Consider the following 16,478-nt stretch of genomic DNA (forward strand, 5'->3'; position numbering starts at 1 on the left):
CTCTAACTTCCAAGGCACGGCCCTCAGCATCAGGAACATGGCTGAGAAGGGAGCAGAGCGGTGACGGACCGGAGATGTGAACGAGGAGTAAGCGCGAGGCTCAAGGGGAGGCAGACGCCAGCCCTGTGGTTAGTGAGAAGGTCAGAGGCAGACATTGGCCCCGTCTGCCTCCTCCGCTGCAGGCTGTCAGTTGCTCCGAGAGGTGGAGGGTGGGTGGTGGGGATGGGCTGGGGGAAGCTGCTTGTGGGGGAGGGGGAGGGCGCAAGGGCGTGAACCTGAGTGGCAGTGCAGACAGGACCGGCCAGGAAGTGGGGTGCCTCCTGCAGAGCCGCGGACAAGGCTGAGTGAGGTGCGGTGGGAGGTGCAGCCCAGAGCCTAGAACTTTTTTATTTCTTTCAACCCCAGGCCTTGAGATTCCGGAAATCCCGTCAGTTGGGGCTTGGTAGAAACTAATGTTGGATAATGTTCACAGAGGGGCAGACGGAGGGGAAGGAGAAAAAAGGCCCACACACAATTTTACTTTTTTATATAGAATTTGTACAATATATTTATCTTCATTTGCATATTTTACCCACAACTTAACATCCTTTTTACAGGCTGAACTTAGCTGATATAATCAACATTCTTTCTTTCAACCAAATAGGAAAAATTCAAAATCGTAAACCCGTAAGAAAACAAATTAAAAACGATGATGAAAATAAGTCACTCCTCATTAGGAACAGTATCTGTTTGTTCATTATACATGATTTGGAGCAGAAATTTTCTTGTAGATTAGGCACATGTTTCCACAACACCTTCCTTCCTGCCAGACAACTCATTCCAGGCAGTCAGAGGGGTGTCGTCTTCATGGGAACTGTTCTCTCAGATGCTGCTGGCACCGCCTGGGGACCAGGAGCTGAGGGACGAGGGCTCGGCAGCGCCACCCATTGGCTGGAAGCAGAGGCAGGGCGGGATGCGGGGATGCTGGGCCAGGCAGGCCCTGCCAGGAGAGAGCAGCAGTTGTGTCTGAAGGGAAAACTTAGGCTTGTTCTATGCAAATTAGAGAGAGACCAGAATAGCAAAGGCGGTGTATAGAGAGAAGCTATGAGGAGTCCAGTGCTTATTTACAATTTATCTTCCTGACGGGAGCAAGGGGGTAAAGCTGGTGGCAACTGCCATGAGGGTGTGACACCTGCCAGCCCGTCTCCACTTCACCATGAGCCGGTGGGAGGTGTGGAGGGTGTGGGTGGCGTGGCGAGGTTAGGCGGTGAGTTGCACCATCTGCTTGTCTGTCTTCCAGGCAGGCAGTCCGTCAGTGAGTCTGAGCCCACGGTGGGGACCTCTTTGTCCCTGTGCCTTCCCTCCTCACTGTGACTCCTACGTGGGTCTGGGTGTATGGAGCGTGGGGCCTCCTCCGGGAAAGCAGGCAGAGCGAACAAGAAGAAAGGGGTTTCTACCAAGCGGGCAGCGCCTGTCTCACCACTTCCCACCACCGCGGGAGACCAGGCCAGGGTGATGAGCCTCAGGTCACCAAGTTCGGGACCTGCCCCATCTGTTTGTGTCTCCTTTGAATTCTCCCTTCCACGCAGCTGGGCCTGGCTGAGGATCGAGAGCTGGGCTGCAGAAGGTCACTACGCCTGGGCCCCCAGAGCCGGAAGGCAGCAGGGGCCTTGCAGCAAGGCCCTCCCGGGACCCGCAGCCGTGGCCTCTCCGGTCCGGACACCTATGGAGCCTGCAGAGGGGCTGTGGAGGCCACGGCCGTGCTGACCTGCTCGCTGTGGCCGGGCTACAAGCAGCCTGCCTGGGGGCTGGTCCCACATGTGGGCCGTGCGCAGGCCCGGCACCAGCCCTTAAATGGCAGCAGCCTCAGGCATTCCTTATGCCCACAAGTCCCACTGAGGCTTACATACGTTCCGCATGCCAATCTGGCTTCACACTCCAGAGCGTGGCTTTGGAAAGAGTAATAATCAGCACTTCAGGGCAAGACTACAGCCATAAAAAGAAAAATGGAAAAGCATTCACTGGAACGAATGTAGTTATTGCTGGACAAGTGACAGCCAAGTGACTGCGTGGAGCTCCGAGGGGGCGTGAGGAGTTACTGTGACCGTGGGGCAGAGAGATATCATGGGTCTGCATGTTTGTGTGACTTCCAAAGTAAGGTCTCCCCTGATGGCATTTCAGGGCTTTTCAGGCACAGGAACTAAAGAGATTCCTTAGTTCTGCTGCTTTCACACAAACCAGTTTGCCTGAGTGACTGGGCCACTGGCCATTCTCCTGGTGTCCTCTCAGGGAGGCAGTGCAGTTCTGTTCTAAAAACGAAAATATGTTAAAACAACAACTGAAAAGGCCTGGATGTGTTGGGAGCACGAGCAGACACCCGCGGGTGGCCTGCTGATCCCAGGGCACGTGTTCTCACGTGTTCCCACCGAGGATTTCTCTGGGGCGGCTGTGGCTAGGGAGCTGGGGGGCACCTGGCCCCGCACTGAATGCTGGGAGCCAGGTGGAGGCAGGCGGCTCTCACTGGTTTCAGGTGGGACTGCCCAGTCTCAGGAAGCTAAAGCAAGAGGCGCCCGTAGGCCGGCTGCTGCGGCGCTGCCGAGAAAGGCGGCTCTGCAGACTGGTCTTCCCCCGGAGGGCGTGTGCAGGCAGCTCCAGCTCGGCCGAGACAGACGTCCTCTCTGGGTAATGCTGCGCTGCTCTGCTCAGCCTCACATGCTATGGGACGTGTCGGTGTCCAGCCTGCTGGGCATTCTGATCGGAGTGGAAGTGAGAGCTCAGGGAAGCCAGGTGCTGGCGCCGCAGGGATGTTCCTGAATGCGTTTAGATTTCTGCTGTAAAACCCCTGGGCCAGATTCGCTGGTTCCATGCAGGCCTCCCCGGAGCTAGCAGTCGGGGTTCCAGAGGCAGGTTGCCTTGTTTGGGTAGTTGATGGCAAGGCTGATAGCAGCGATGTTCTGCAGAGCCTGTGGAGAGAGTCAGTGCCAGTGTCAAGAACCACCCCTGCTCGGTTCGCTGGGTGCTGGCGAACAAGACCCTCCGCTGAGCTTCTGAGGGGCGGGGTGAGAAAGACATGAGCCAGACATGGTTCTCCTCAGCGGAAGGACTGCAGTCTGGAGCAACGGACAAAAGCTATTGAGACCACATGAGAACTCCAAATGTAAGGTAGAAATCATCACTGCCCTGAGGGGCAGGGGGAACTCGGGGCGGGAGTGGGGGCAGGCCTCAGGGGATACAGAGGACACTGTCTGCAGGGCCCTGGGAAAGTAAGAGGGAAGGGAACAGCACAAAAGAGCAAAAGGGAAGAAGCAGTGCTGGGGACCCAGGAAGCAGTGTTGGGGAGGGGTTTAGGGGAGGGGCTGGAAGGTGGAAGCTGGAGAGCCAGGTCAGGCTGGTCTTCAAGCTCAGGGAGCAGGAGTGGAGGACTGACCAGGAGAGGAAGAGGCGGCAGGCAGGGGGAGGAGGCAGCATTGGTCCAGCCAAGCGGATGGGCTATGGGAAGGTGAGAAATAGGGTGAGGAGATGGGACATGGGCACAGGCAAGAGGGAGGAGCCCACAGAGATATGCAATGTCAAAACTTAATTTTGTGTCATGCAGCCGGAGGTGGCGGTGGCAGTGCAGTCTGTTAGGAGACCTCACTCTGCCTGCAGGTCTCAGGAGAATTCACACAAACTCTTCCACAGTGGACGGGGGATCCCTGCTTCTAAGCAGGCATCTGGCCCTTCCTGCAGGAGGAAGGTTCCCTGGAAAACATGGCGGGGCAGCGGGAAGCTCTGGTTGGGGGTCCCAGCTACGGCCCCTCCAGGGGGAGCCTGGGCATCTCCCTTCCCCTGTCCCCTGCGGGGCTGGGCACACGCTCTGTGAGGCTCCAGGAGTCTGAGCCTGGGGCTCTCAGAGGGGATGTGGGGCCTGCGGGGACCTGAGGCCCTGTCCGGGCTCCACACAGGAGAAACTATTTCTGCAGGGACACTAAGACATGGTTTGGCCTTTTTCACTTTCGTACTCTGACAAGTACACTGTGGAGTTTTCCAGAGGCTGATGTGTGGTGATATAACAGGTGGACGCAGAAGCAGACTGGACTCCAGCTGTCTTCCGTTAAGGCAGATGTTAAAGAGCTTTTCAGACATGGAACACAATGCCTCCCTCCGATTTCCACCAAACATGCCACTCATGTGAACATGGAATGGTTTATTATTTTTTAAATTAATTGATGATAAATTAAAATTTTTGTCTTAATTTCTAAATTTCAAATCTAATTTAATGTCCAATGGTATATGTCAATATATACATAATGCACATAAACAAAAGCTGTTTCAGATCCTCCATAATTTAAAAGTGAAAAGGGGTCCTGAGACCAAACAGCTGCCAGAGAGAGCTCTACGAGGGGAGAAAGTTACATCCCAAAATATCTGCAATCTGGCTCTATGGAAACTTCAGGGACCGGCCAAACTGTAAATTTAAGGCATTGGTTGTTTTGGTTTAAAAGACACAAATTCTTGCTAGTGTCTTCTGACCCCACAGTTTAACACGGATGACAATGATAAATGGGGCTGGACTGCTCTCTCAGACACTGAAGGAAGTGACTGAGTGGGAACAGAGCTCCGTGTAAACCCTGAGTGGATTCTGTACGCGGGCCACAAGCACAGGCTCCGTCCTGGCCACGGGGGCGGGGGCAGCCGCCCCGAGCAGGCAGCGCGAGGGCCAGCGCGAGGCGGGAGTACCTGAGCCGCACAGCGGAGAAGGTGGTCGTCGGTGGTTAAGGCCAGCAGGTAATCCTGCAGCACGCCGAGCTCCTGTAGGAGAGCAGGGTGCGCGTTAACAGACACCCACGTAGGAGGCACCCACCCCAACCACAGAAGCCTCGAGTGAGAGATCAGCACCCGCGCTGCTGGCACCTCCCCAAGAGCCATGGAAGGAGCTGGACCGGGAGGAGCCAGGTGGCTTGTTCCAGGGGCTCTGCCCAGGGTGATGGGTGGGGCAAGGCCCTCCCTCCCCCAAGTCCGCTTCCTCATGTATAAAATGAGGGGGATAAGCTCAAGAACTCTGAAAGGCCCTTTCATCTCCCCATTAATAAGCCCATTGTGCTGAGTAGAGGGAAAGAAAAAAGAGGAAGAGGAACGAACCCATCCGTTTTATTTTCCAAAACTCAATGTTGTCAAGGGCTGATCCAAGCCAGTTTCCCTTGGCCTTCGGCCTAGTAAAATAAGCAGTCTCAGTGCTGCCTGGACTGAGGTGGTGAGGGCCTCCGACTTAGGCCACTCGCACCTCCGTGTGCAGGTCAGCTGAGACCAGGGCTTGGAATAGGCTGTTTCTGAGTCCCACCCTCCTGCCCTGGGCAGCAGAGGGAGAAAAGCAGCTGGCAGCGCTGTGCCAGGGGAGGGGGCAGGGCAGGGCCCTCACCTGGGCGCGGTTCTCGGCGACGAAGAAGAGCTCGGTGAGGGCGCGGTGCAGGGGGAGGAGGATGCCCGGCTGAGTCACGTCCTCAAACAGGCTGTACTCCATGTGGGTGAAGAGCTGCCACAGGGGCTTTAACAGCGAGAGGTCACAGAGGTCGCTGTGGGAGGAGGGGGGGTAGGTTTACTGAGCACCACGTCGGACAGATGGCAGGTGACAGGAACTGCAACTCTGACTCTCACTTTCCCCACATCTAGTAAAATCATTACAGGATAGTCCCACTCCCCTCCCCCCTAAAAAAGAGCCAAAAATATTCACCAGCAAATAAGGAAAGGGGCAGAACCTAAACTTCAAAACAAGACACCACGGAAACAGGAGATCCTGAAGCACATTCATGTAAATCAACTGCACACCTTTAAAAATGGCTGTTACAGAGAACTTCCAATGACTGAAAAAAATCTCAAGTGAAATGTTAGGTGGAGCCCCTGGCCGGTGTGGCTCTGGGTTGGAGTGTCATCCTAATACACCAAAGTTGTGGGTTCGATTTCTGGACAGGGCACATACAAGAACCAATCAATAAATGCATCAATTAGTGGAACAATAAATTGATGTTTCTCTCCCTCTCTTTTGCTCTAAAATAAAAACAAAAATAAATAAAACCTTCCCTCTGAGATGAAGAATAAGACAATTATATCTTCAATCCCCACTTGTATTCAACATTCTAATGAAAGTCCTGGCTAGTACAAAAAGGCAAAGAGTTTCTACAGACTGAGAGGAAGAAATAAAACTCATTATTTATAAATAACATGGCCGTGTGCTAAATAACCTACATATACACTCATGGAATTAACAAATAGAACAAGGTCACTACACAAAGATAATACATGAAAATTAATTATATAGCAGCAAAAATATTTAAAAATAAAAATTTTAAAATAACAATTATAATACCATCAAAAATATTAAATACCTAGGAATAAATCTAATAAAATGTGTACAAGTCCTCTACATAGGAAACTATAAAACATTACTAAGATCTAAATAATAGAGGATTAGAGAATTCAATGGTATGAAAATCTTAATTCTCTCAAACTGATCTAGAATCTAGATTATCAGTCAAAATTCCATCAGATGAGAAGGGTATGTGTGCATGCTTGTGAGTTGTCTATAAAAATAAAATAACCAGGCCCTAGTTGGTAGAGCATCGGCCTGTGGACTGAAGGGTCCCAGATTCGATTCTGATCAGGGTACATGCCCAGGTTGCGGGTTTGATCCCCAGAAGGAAGTGTGTAGGAGTCAGCCAATCAATGGTTCTCTCTCATCAGTGATGTTTCTATTTCTCCCTCTCCCTTCCTTTCTGAAATCAATAAAAATATATTTAAAAATAAGTAAATAAAATAAAATAATCAGGATCAAGACAAGGATGCCCATCTCACCAGTTCTATTCAACACAATACTAGAAGTCATAGCCTAAGGCAGTGGTTGGCAAACCACGGTTCGCAAACCACAAGCGGCTCTTTGGCCCCTTGAGTGTGGCTCAGCGTTAGAACCACTTCTTCAAAATAGACTCACCCAGGCCGAAAACAGACTTCTGCGAATGGACCAATGGAACAAAAGAAACAGACACAGGTCCAAGCACATATGGAGGCCTACTCTATGACAGCGAGGGCCCTGGAATGCGGTGAGGGAAAAGGTGGTCCTTATAGTCAAATAGAGATCCACGTGAGAAAAAACTATCTGCCCCTACACTTCATATCACTCTCTAAAATTCATTCCATGTTGGCTGTAGATCTAACTGTGAAAAAGCAACAACTAAGCTTCAAGAAGATAACATATAGGACCCCATTGCCAAATAAGGCAAAAATGTCCTAAACAGCATAACAAAAGCTCTACCATTATGGAAATGATCAGTAAAGTGGAAGACATTAAAATTAGAACCCTCTGCCCACCCAGCATGGCTCAGTGGTTGAGCATCAACCTATGAACCAGGAGGTCATGGATCGGCACATGCCCAGGCTCAATCCCTAGAAGGGGGTATGCAGGAGGCAGCTGATCAATGATCCTCTCTCATCATTGATGTTTCTATCTCTCTCTCCCTCTCCCTTCCTCTCTGAAATCAATAAAAACATACTTTAAGAATATATTAAAAATAAAATTAGAAACTTCTTTTCACCAAAGACACCACTAAATGAGTGAAAGGGCAAGCCACAGAGTGGGAGAAGATATTTGTAAAACAAACACCCAGCAAGAGACTCAGCTCCAGAAGGCAGCTTACCTGTGGCTGCAGCACAGCACAATCCTCAGAAGTAGGTGAATAGCTTTTAGTCGCTGATGACCAGTCTGGCGACAGGCCACGCCTACCAGCCATTCCCAAATTTTGGCCAAGGGGAGGTGCGGCACAACTCTTTCTTCTGACAACATTTGCTTCAAAATCTCAAATCCTGGGCAACCCCGACAAAACACAGACATTTTAATAAATATGATGAAACAATTCATCATTTAAATTTTCCCTGAAATTAGGCCTTTTGTAAAAACAACATAGGGACATTTTCATTTCCCCTTTTTTGCAAAAATGCCCTGGAAATTCTAAGAAAACAAACATCTTTTTTTAGGTGTCTCTTCTCTCTGGCCATTCAGGTTTACAACGAACCAACTGTATAGCATATTCAAGAATGACACATGTAGGGTTTGTGAGACAAATGTGTGGAAGTCTTAGAGAAAAGTACCTGCTTTGATTTTTAATAAAGATCAATGACATAATGGCACTTACACCCACAGAGTGTCCCTGGCAGGGGATGATCAGGGGAAGAGAAGAGCACACACCTGTCTGGAATCGCCCCAGGTGTCCAGCCGTCACAGTGAACTTGTAGCCCCACTCAGTGTTGCTCATGTCAGAGGTGAAGCGGTAATACAGAGTGTCTCCTGTGTCACACAAGAACCAGACAGTCAGAACACTGCAGGGAGAGGGATAGCAAGGGAGGGGTTCCTGATGAAATGTAATAAACCCCACTTTAAGTCCTCCAATCATTTCCCTTCTTAGTATTAAGTTTAAAGGCTTAATGTTAAGAGTTGATAAAACCAAGTATTTATATACCTGGAAGCTCAAAATCTTTCCATTTCTGTTGAGACCCGCTGAAATTATGTCGATCCTGCTGAAAGTCACTGCTGCTGGACATGGCTAATTCGTCACAGCCTTCCTCTGTATTGCACTGAGAATCGAATTTGATGGAGAGGTAGATTGCACCAGGAATGTGAACTTTATCCTACGGAGGGGAAATGAGAACACTTGTCGTTACTGGTCAGTTCCTGAGGGCTTACCTCATGCCAAGTCCTGGAACGGGGAATGTAGGAATGAGTAAGTCAGAGCCCTGCTTCTGGGAGCTCCCAGGCTAGCGGGACGGAAGCACCCACAGGCTGCGAGCACAGCAGGCACACCTGTGCAGACTGGGCATATAGACAGCCTTCACCTGGAGAAGGCGGAGGGCAGAAAAGAGTCCAATGAAGGGATGTTTGGGTTGTTGCCAAGAACGAAAAGGAGAGGAGGGGCTGCCAGAAGGAACGAATGGCAGGAGACAAGGTGAGGGGGATGTGACTGTATCGGGGGTACATTTCAGGCAAATACTAGTAGCTCTGGAAAGTCTGGCAGGTTCAGGGAACAGAGGAGCTTGCTGTGTCTCGGGTAAAGGGTGAACTTTGTGAGGACATCTGCTTGGGAGGTAAGGACGGAGGACGGGGTGACATGTGAGCCCGGAGAGGCTGGCAGGAACAGAAGTGAAAGCCTGCTGTTCAGGCTTTGGACGGCAGGGGGAGCCCTGGAAAGGTTGTAAGCAGGAGAAAGCCTTAGTTTGTGTTGTGCAAGGATCACTCTGAGAGCTGGTGTGACCAAGGCCAGGTGAGGCAAGGCCAGCAGTGAGAAGGAAGCCAGAGAAGGGGAGAGTTGGGTGATGAAGATAGGCAATCCCCTTTGAGGTGTGCCTACACGAAGCTGGGGGAGTGGGATTAGTGGAGAAGGGCTGGACCCAAGAACATACGAAGAGAAGAGGCTTAGAAGGAAGAGAGCGAGGAGGTTTACATTTCTGCAAAATGACATCTCAGTTGAGCAATACCCAAGTTCTGCATCCATAGATGACAGATAAACTCATGGTGCTAGAGTGTGCTGGCCCCTCAGAAGCTTATGTCTTGCAGCTCCAACGTTTTGAAAGGGCTAAAGCAATGCAGGGACATTTTTAAGTCAGTGAGACTAACAGGACTTCCCACATGTGCCTCATCCAAACTCCTACCTCCCCCGGCCTGGGTACGAAGTTAAGAGGGGAACCAACAAGGCTTTTCTGTTCTGTGTCATTACACGAAGGGGTGGGAGTGTCCAAGGTGTGGCCAGGTCATCCGGAGACAGGCAGTGAGGCGTGAACCAGACTCACTGCTGGAAAACACCAAGAATGCGCTGCAAGAAGCTTGCTGCAGGGAAATAAACTCTTCCCAGGGCCAGATGGCCTATCGTTTTCTATAAAAACAAGGTCAGGAGAAGGGAAGACTTGGTTGTGCAGAATCTCTGACTGCAGCTGAGACTAAGGAAGCACTTTCTTGGCCGGGGCTGTCGGGAGAGGAAAGAGCTGCTGTGGGAGTTGATGAGATTCTTGCTACTCCTGCCGGCTGCATGCCCTGAGGCTGGGCGAGCCTGGCCAACCCTGGATCGTACCTCAAAGTTGGTGTTGTTGTTATATGGGTGTTTCGACTCTCTCACTTGCACTTCCATTCCTGGCTCCTCCATGAACTGGCAGGCGGCCAGGGCCATGGTCCCCAGCATGTTCTCTCGGCAGCCTTGGAGCACCTTCTGCAGGATCTGGCAGGACACAAGGCAGGCAACGTCAAGGCCTACCAGTGGCAGGGCCATGGAGCTGCTCCCTCAGGAAGAAGGGAGGGGCTATGTCAACCCAACGCCCACCCGAAGGGCTGGCATCATCCTGGCCCCTGGCCCCAACCCCTCAAGCCACCCAGCGGCCCCCTCGCCCTGAAGGAGCTCTTGCTGAAAATTAGGACATGCAGTGCCTTCGGAGCAATACTACTTGAAGGGAGCCTGAAAGAACCAACAGAACCCATCAGAGGTGGCCTGGCCTCTGAGGAGCCCCGAGCCCAGCAGGGGGATGGACATGCAAACAATTACAGCACAACGGGATAAATGACCAGAGGGAGAATGAGCAGAATGAGCAGCTCCATGGAGTAGGAACGGGAAGGGCATGTTCAAGACCGGGACTACCAGAAGCAAAACGCCCCCTTTTATCACTTCCAAATGAGAAACGTGGCTACAGCAAACATGCCAGTAACCCTAAGGCTCTGAGGTTGGGAAAGGATCTAGAGGACTTAGAAATGGGTGGCAAATTAGGGATTAGACTAGAGGATAAATGCACATCCTAAGGAATCTTCACATACAGCGTATGTGTGTATGAGGATAGGGAGGAAGAAGACGGCAGCAAATGTGACTAAAGATTTTTGCATTTGGAAACTGGGAAGGTGGTGATAAAACTTTCTAGTTCAGCGACAGACAGTACCTGGGCCTCCTGAGTAAACAGACCATTTTCTGCTATGTGAACTCTTCATTTCTACCCAACAGGAGGCGGAAGAAATGCTTTTAGGCCTCTGAGGATTGCTAACCCAGCACTCCTTTAAAAAACCAGGTTGAGCCCGGCTGGTGTGGCTCAGTTGGCTGGAGCATTGTCCTGTCCACCAGAAGGTGGTGGCTCAATTCCAAGTCAGGGCACACACCCAGGTTGTGGGTCCAATCCCTGGTTGAGGTGTGTGCGGGAGACAGCCAATCCATGTTCCTTTCTCACATCAATGTTTTCTCTCTCTCTCCCCTTCCCTCTCTCTAAAATAAAAAAATAATGACCTAGTTGAAGATTTGCTTTAAAAAGAAAGTTAAAAATGGCCTCCACCTGTCACAACTGAACTTTAAATGAGAGCACAGACAGACCTGGTGAGCCCGTCTGCCCCCCAGAAGCTGGAAGCCTTGGAGAGGCCTCCCGGCTGGTTTCCTCCCTCTGGGTCAGGGTGTAATGCAGGTATAATTGCTGGCAGAGGGTCTGACCTGGGGTAGACATCCTAGAAACAATGGTTAAAAAGACAAGACACAAACCGCCCTGGGAGGCTTCTGTATGAGGGGAACAAGCCACCACACTTGTAATGAACCCTGGGCCCTGGGCTCACTGAGATGACGCTAGGAACACGAGAACAGACAGGCTAGCAAAGAGAGCTAGATTTGAAAATGTGAGAACAAAAAGGGAAAACGACAAAGACAAGTTTAATGGGATATTTCTCCAAACACTCTGAGCACCAAGTCTATCGTGGGCTATGAGCTCAGCTCTAGATCCAGTAGTTGGGAGAATTCAACAGTGACCCTCCCTGCCTGTGTTGCATTCACACCTGCCGGGGAGTCCTCCAGCCACACGTGCGCTCATCCCAGGAAGGCACTTGCTGGAGGAAGACCATTCAAACACTTGGGGTCTGGGGTGGGGAGAGGACAGAGGAGAAGTGAGAGGGGTGAGTGCCCAGCTTGGCCTGCTTAATTACCTTCTCCCACCGGTGCTTTTCCTCCAGCTGCATGAACATGTCAAAAATGTAGGTCATATGCGCAGGACCACTGAGCTCCAGAATGTCCTCGCTCACCGGCACGTGCCCGGGCCACTCGGCAAGCAAGGATGCAAGCACGTGGCGGGCATACAGGATTGCTGTGGCCTCGTTCACCCGGAAAAGGTAGTCCCGGACTGCCCTCTTGCTCTTGCAGTTCAGTTCCTTGTGCAGGAGGGCGGCGCTCTTAGTACGCCGCTGCTTGGCGTAGCTCTGCTGCAGCTCACTCTCCGTGCTGGAGATCAGCTTCTGGGTCACGGGGTTTGACTCAGCAGTGGCCTTGTCACAGTGAGTGGGCCGGGACTGCAAACCCAAAGACCACGTTACTGAGGCCTGCCTTTTCACAAGTAGGGGTGAGGAGGGAGTCAGGGAGAGACCATTTTTTCCAAGTGGAGGCAACATACCAAGCACGGTAAGATAATCATGTCTGTGTCCACGGCTTTGGCACTCTGCTCCTCCAGTCTCAGGCTCCTACTGGGCTGCCACTTCTGCGCCAGGGCCCGTATCCTTTCATCCGTGGTGAGCTCATCACCATCAAACCTGAAGAGAAGGAGCACAACGTTGGGTACGTAAGTTATAGCAAAGCAAGAGTTTACCCTGCAGTGAAACTTGTCAGAAATGTTACTTCACAATTATATGATTTTCCATATTTTGCAAACTAGATTCACAGTGTTCATTTATTCATGCATGCAGATGTGCATGTCTTCCTTGTGGCAGAGAATCCAAACTGTCCCTCAGGATCCATCTTTCCATTCTTTTAGAACAAAGTTCCTGGGAGTTTCAGCAAGTTACAGAATCATCTAGCTGGAGACATGGTTTCCAGGATCCCTTGCAGTCAGATGGGGGGATGCAATTAGGTTCTTAGCAACAGGAGGGCAGTGAGGTGATGTGTGCCACTTTGGAAGCCCACAGTCAGAAACAGCACTAAGAATGATGTGCTCCTGCTGAAACCGGTTTGGCTCAATGGATAGAGCGTCAGCCTGTGGACTGAAAGGTCCCGGGTTTGATTCCAGTCAAGCTAATCAATGGTTGTGGCAGCTGATCAATGTTTCTCTCATTGATGTTTCTAACTCTCTATCCCTCTCTCCTCCTCTCTGTAAAGAATCAATAAGATATATTAAAAAAAAGAAAAAAAAAAAAGAAAAGAAAAAAGAATGTGTTCCTTTCCCTACCTTGCCCCTTCCCTCTGGGCTGGGACAGAGAGGTGGTGTGGGTGAGCCAGCTTGGACTACACGGATGAGAACCAAGGAGGGTCATGTGGAGCAGGGCTGCCCACTCACCCCGGACTGCTGCCCACCTCTGGGCTGTTCCATGACAGCAAAAACAAATCCTATCTTTCTGGACCTATGATATTTCTGGGTGTCTCAGTTACAACAGCTTAGGCTATGCCCTACATGATGCAAGCCTGCTGCATCTCACAAGAGATTTGAGGCCATATGGAAGAAATACATATAGAAACACAGAAATATGAAATAAAAATTAAAAGAAATATTAAACTGGAATTGGGTGTAAATTAGAATAGGGAGTCAAAACTAGAATAAGGGGACAGAGGAGGGAATTAGTTGCAGATAGGCAAAGTTCTACACAAATTTAAGAGCTGGGCCCAAGAACCAGCTCTGAACTCCCTATCCAAGAGAAAGGGATCTGTTGTTAATTGTATAATAATTCTTTTAAAAAAAAAAAAAAAGAACACAAACAGGAGTATAATATGCAGTGGTGAGAAACAAACAAACAAAACAACACTTTTGATAAGAGTGTTCCCTGGGATGTCATAAAAGAGAAACCTCAGTGTCTGTCTCCATTCCTGCATCCATAATGAGTTCCCTCTAAGAAACGTTTTTCCAGAGGAACACACAATGAGGCACAGCCAGCTTTCAGATCCCTTTACGAAGCACTAACAACCAGGTCCACACCAGCTCGGGGCCTGTCGGGCGCTTTTCTCCAGATCCTGCTGGCAGGCGGGTAGCGCAGTCCCGCCTCGAGTGTTCTCACACTCACATACTTCCGCTGCACCCGACAGCCCTTACCTCTTCTGGACCTCCAGGAAGAACGAATCGGTCCTTTTCATCTGTAGCTCGTATATGGCCCGGAGAATGTGCAGAGGGGCATTGAGGGCATCGTGAGCCATCTGAGGGCCATGGGGAGGAGGTAGGAGAGAGACAATTTAATGTGCTTTAACACATTATTGATCATCTAAACTCAAAAGTGATAAAACAATTATGTTCTAAAGTTATCACAGGTAATAATTTAAAAACACCATATGGGTACTTAAAGTATATAAAGTTATAAGCCCTAAAACATGGATTTGTAAAATTTGCATTACTATTATAAATTCAAAGGAAAATCTAAAACACAGAAACACCAAAAGAAATGTTATGTCAGCAGAATGCAATGCTAATAGTCAATAACTATCCACCACAATGTATTCATTGCTAGTTCTCTGTCACTGCCTCGCTCTCAAGTTTGATAACTGGCACATATGTCTAAGTATACTGTACATTTGATTTTTTTTAAACTATACTTGTTTTTCAGATATCCCTACTGTTTCCTCTTCATATAATTAGAACTTTGAGTTTAAGCCCTCCCCCATTTTCACATCATTCTGAGGAAGAGTGGGTTACCCAGGGAAAGAGAGATAGGATGTCTGAGAAACTATGAGGAAGAACTACCATTTGGGAGTTTATGGATGGGGTTGGAAATTACATGCAAAATTGTACATATATATACTATATATATATTTGAATGTGTATTTTATAGGAGAAGTGATCTACAGCTTTTGGGCCCAAGAACCAAAAATGTTAAGAAGTACTGTTGTAAGGGCCTTTCCATTCTTCTGCACAATACAGACTGAGTCTGCAGGAAGTGATTCTCGGGATGTGGAGGCTAAAACAGTCCAAGCCAAAGAGAATCCATCCCTTCAAGTCCCTGTCTCGGTCCACGCCATGACCTAAGAACATACCAGGAAACATATTCTGGTGGGCTCATCCAGGCTTTCCAGAGGGTCTAGCTTTTTCTGCTCTGGCTCACTCGGGCTGCTGACGGACCGTTCCACCTCCTCCTCTTGGTCCCCTCGCTCATCTGACTCCAAGTCTCCATGCTCAGCCAAAGTGTTGATCTCCTTTTTTGAGGAGTACAGCATGATGGACAAGATCTACACCGAAAGAAAATCAGGCAGGGCAGCAAGGTGAGTGTTTGGTGGATGAGAAGATTACCCAGATCCTTAATCCTTAAAGGGTAGAAAATATTTGACCTTTTTTTTTTTTAAATATATTTTATTGATTTTTTACAGAGAGGAAGGGAGAGAGATAGAGAGCTAGAAACATCGATGAGAGTCATCGATCAGCCGCCTCTTGCACATCCCCTACTGGGGATATGCCCACAACCAAGGTACATGCCCTTGACCGGAATCGAACCCGGGACCTTTCAGTGCCCAAGCCGATTGCTCTATTCATTGAGCCAAACCGGTCTCGACTTGACCTAACTTTTTAAAAGATGTCAGGATTCACAAGAAGAATGTATAATTAAAAAAGAAACAAAAAAAACATGTTCAATTGTACTTATAATCAAAGAAATGCTAACTAAAACTATGAGGGAACTTTGTTTATTAACTATGCCACTGACCATGTAAATTGATATCAATTAGAATGCATGTTGGTAAATTGAGATAATCTGATGGCCATTTTTCTAAGTTGCTAGTTTTCATAATACCATTTTTTTAAATAAATATTTTATTGTTTTTTTTTTTGTTTTTTTTTACAGAGAGGAAAGGAGAGAGAAGGATAGTTAGAAACATTGATCAGCTGCCTCTTGCACACCCCCTACTGGGGATGTGCCCGCAACCAAGGTACATGCCCTTGACCAGAATCGAACCCGGGACTTCTCTATCCACTGAGCCAAACTGGTTTCGGCCTAATACCATTTTTAATGGTTGCATATGGTATGTAAAGATAGACTGTTATTTACATAAAGAGCTATAAAAATGTTTAGTTTCTGACCAGTAACTCATCTTTGAGGAATAATGTAAAATATGTTAAAAGTCATATTCACGATATAGTCATGATATAGCATTAATGGCAAAAATCTGAAATCTACCTTCACATATCATATGCAGCCATTAAAAATTGTGATTATGTAAACTAGCAACTTAGAAAAATGGCCATGATATGATTTCAATTTATTTATATACCATGCTCATTTTGCAATCTAAATCAATCTATCAATCTATCTATCTATCTATCTATCTATCTATCTATCTATCATAGATACAGAAGAAAAAAACAGGTAGCTGAGTTTTTCTATTTTTCAAATTTTCTACAGTATGCGCCGAAACCGGTTTGGCTCAGTGGTAGAGCGTCGGTCTGCGGACTGAGGGTTCCCAGGTTCGATTCTGGTCAAGGGCATGTACATTGGTTGCGGGCACATCCCCGGTAGGGGGTGTGCAGGAGGCAGCTGATTGATGACTCTCATCGACGTTTCTAGCTCTCTA

General features: G+C 48.8%; 1 protein-coding gene across 2 annotated transcripts in view; it reads right to left on the minus strand.

Moving 5' to 3' along the window:
- Positions 1-514: 514 nt before the first annotated feature.
- ZZEF1 (zinc finger ZZ-type and EF-hand domain containing 1) overlaps positions 515-16,478 on the minus strand; it is a 109,857-nt gene continuing 93,893 nt past the window's right edge. For both annotated transcript variants that reach the window (XM_084862799.1, XM_084862798.1), the window contains exons 45-55: positions 14,952-15,143; positions 14,020-14,120; positions 12,397-12,532; positions 11,936-12,295; positions 10,068-10,211; positions 8,466-8,634; positions 8,195-8,293; positions 7,647-7,812; positions 5,378-5,531; positions 4,699-4,770; positions 515-2,942 (exon numbers count right to left, since the gene is read on the minus strand). In XM_084862799.1, coding sequence (XP_084718925.1) covers positions 2,862-2,942; positions 4,699-4,770; positions 5,378-5,531; positions 7,647-7,812; positions 8,195-8,293; positions 8,466-8,634; positions 10,068-10,211; positions 11,936-12,295; positions 12,397-12,532; positions 14,020-14,120; positions 14,952-15,143 — 1,674 coding nt within the window. In that variant the 3' untranslated portion in view covers positions 515-2,861. The remainder of the gene's footprint in view (positions 2,943-4,698; positions 4,771-5,377; positions 5,532-7,646; positions 7,813-8,194; positions 8,294-8,465; positions 8,635-10,067; positions 10,212-11,935; positions 12,296-12,396; positions 12,533-14,019; positions 14,121-14,951; positions 15,144-16,478) is intronic.

This window comes from Pipistrellus hanaki (genome assembly GCF_964339955.1).
Source record: "Pipistrellus hanaki genome assembly, chromosome: 16".
NCBI lineage: Eukaryota > Metazoa > Chordata > Mammalia > Chiroptera > Vespertilionidae > Pipistrellus > Pipistrellus hanaki.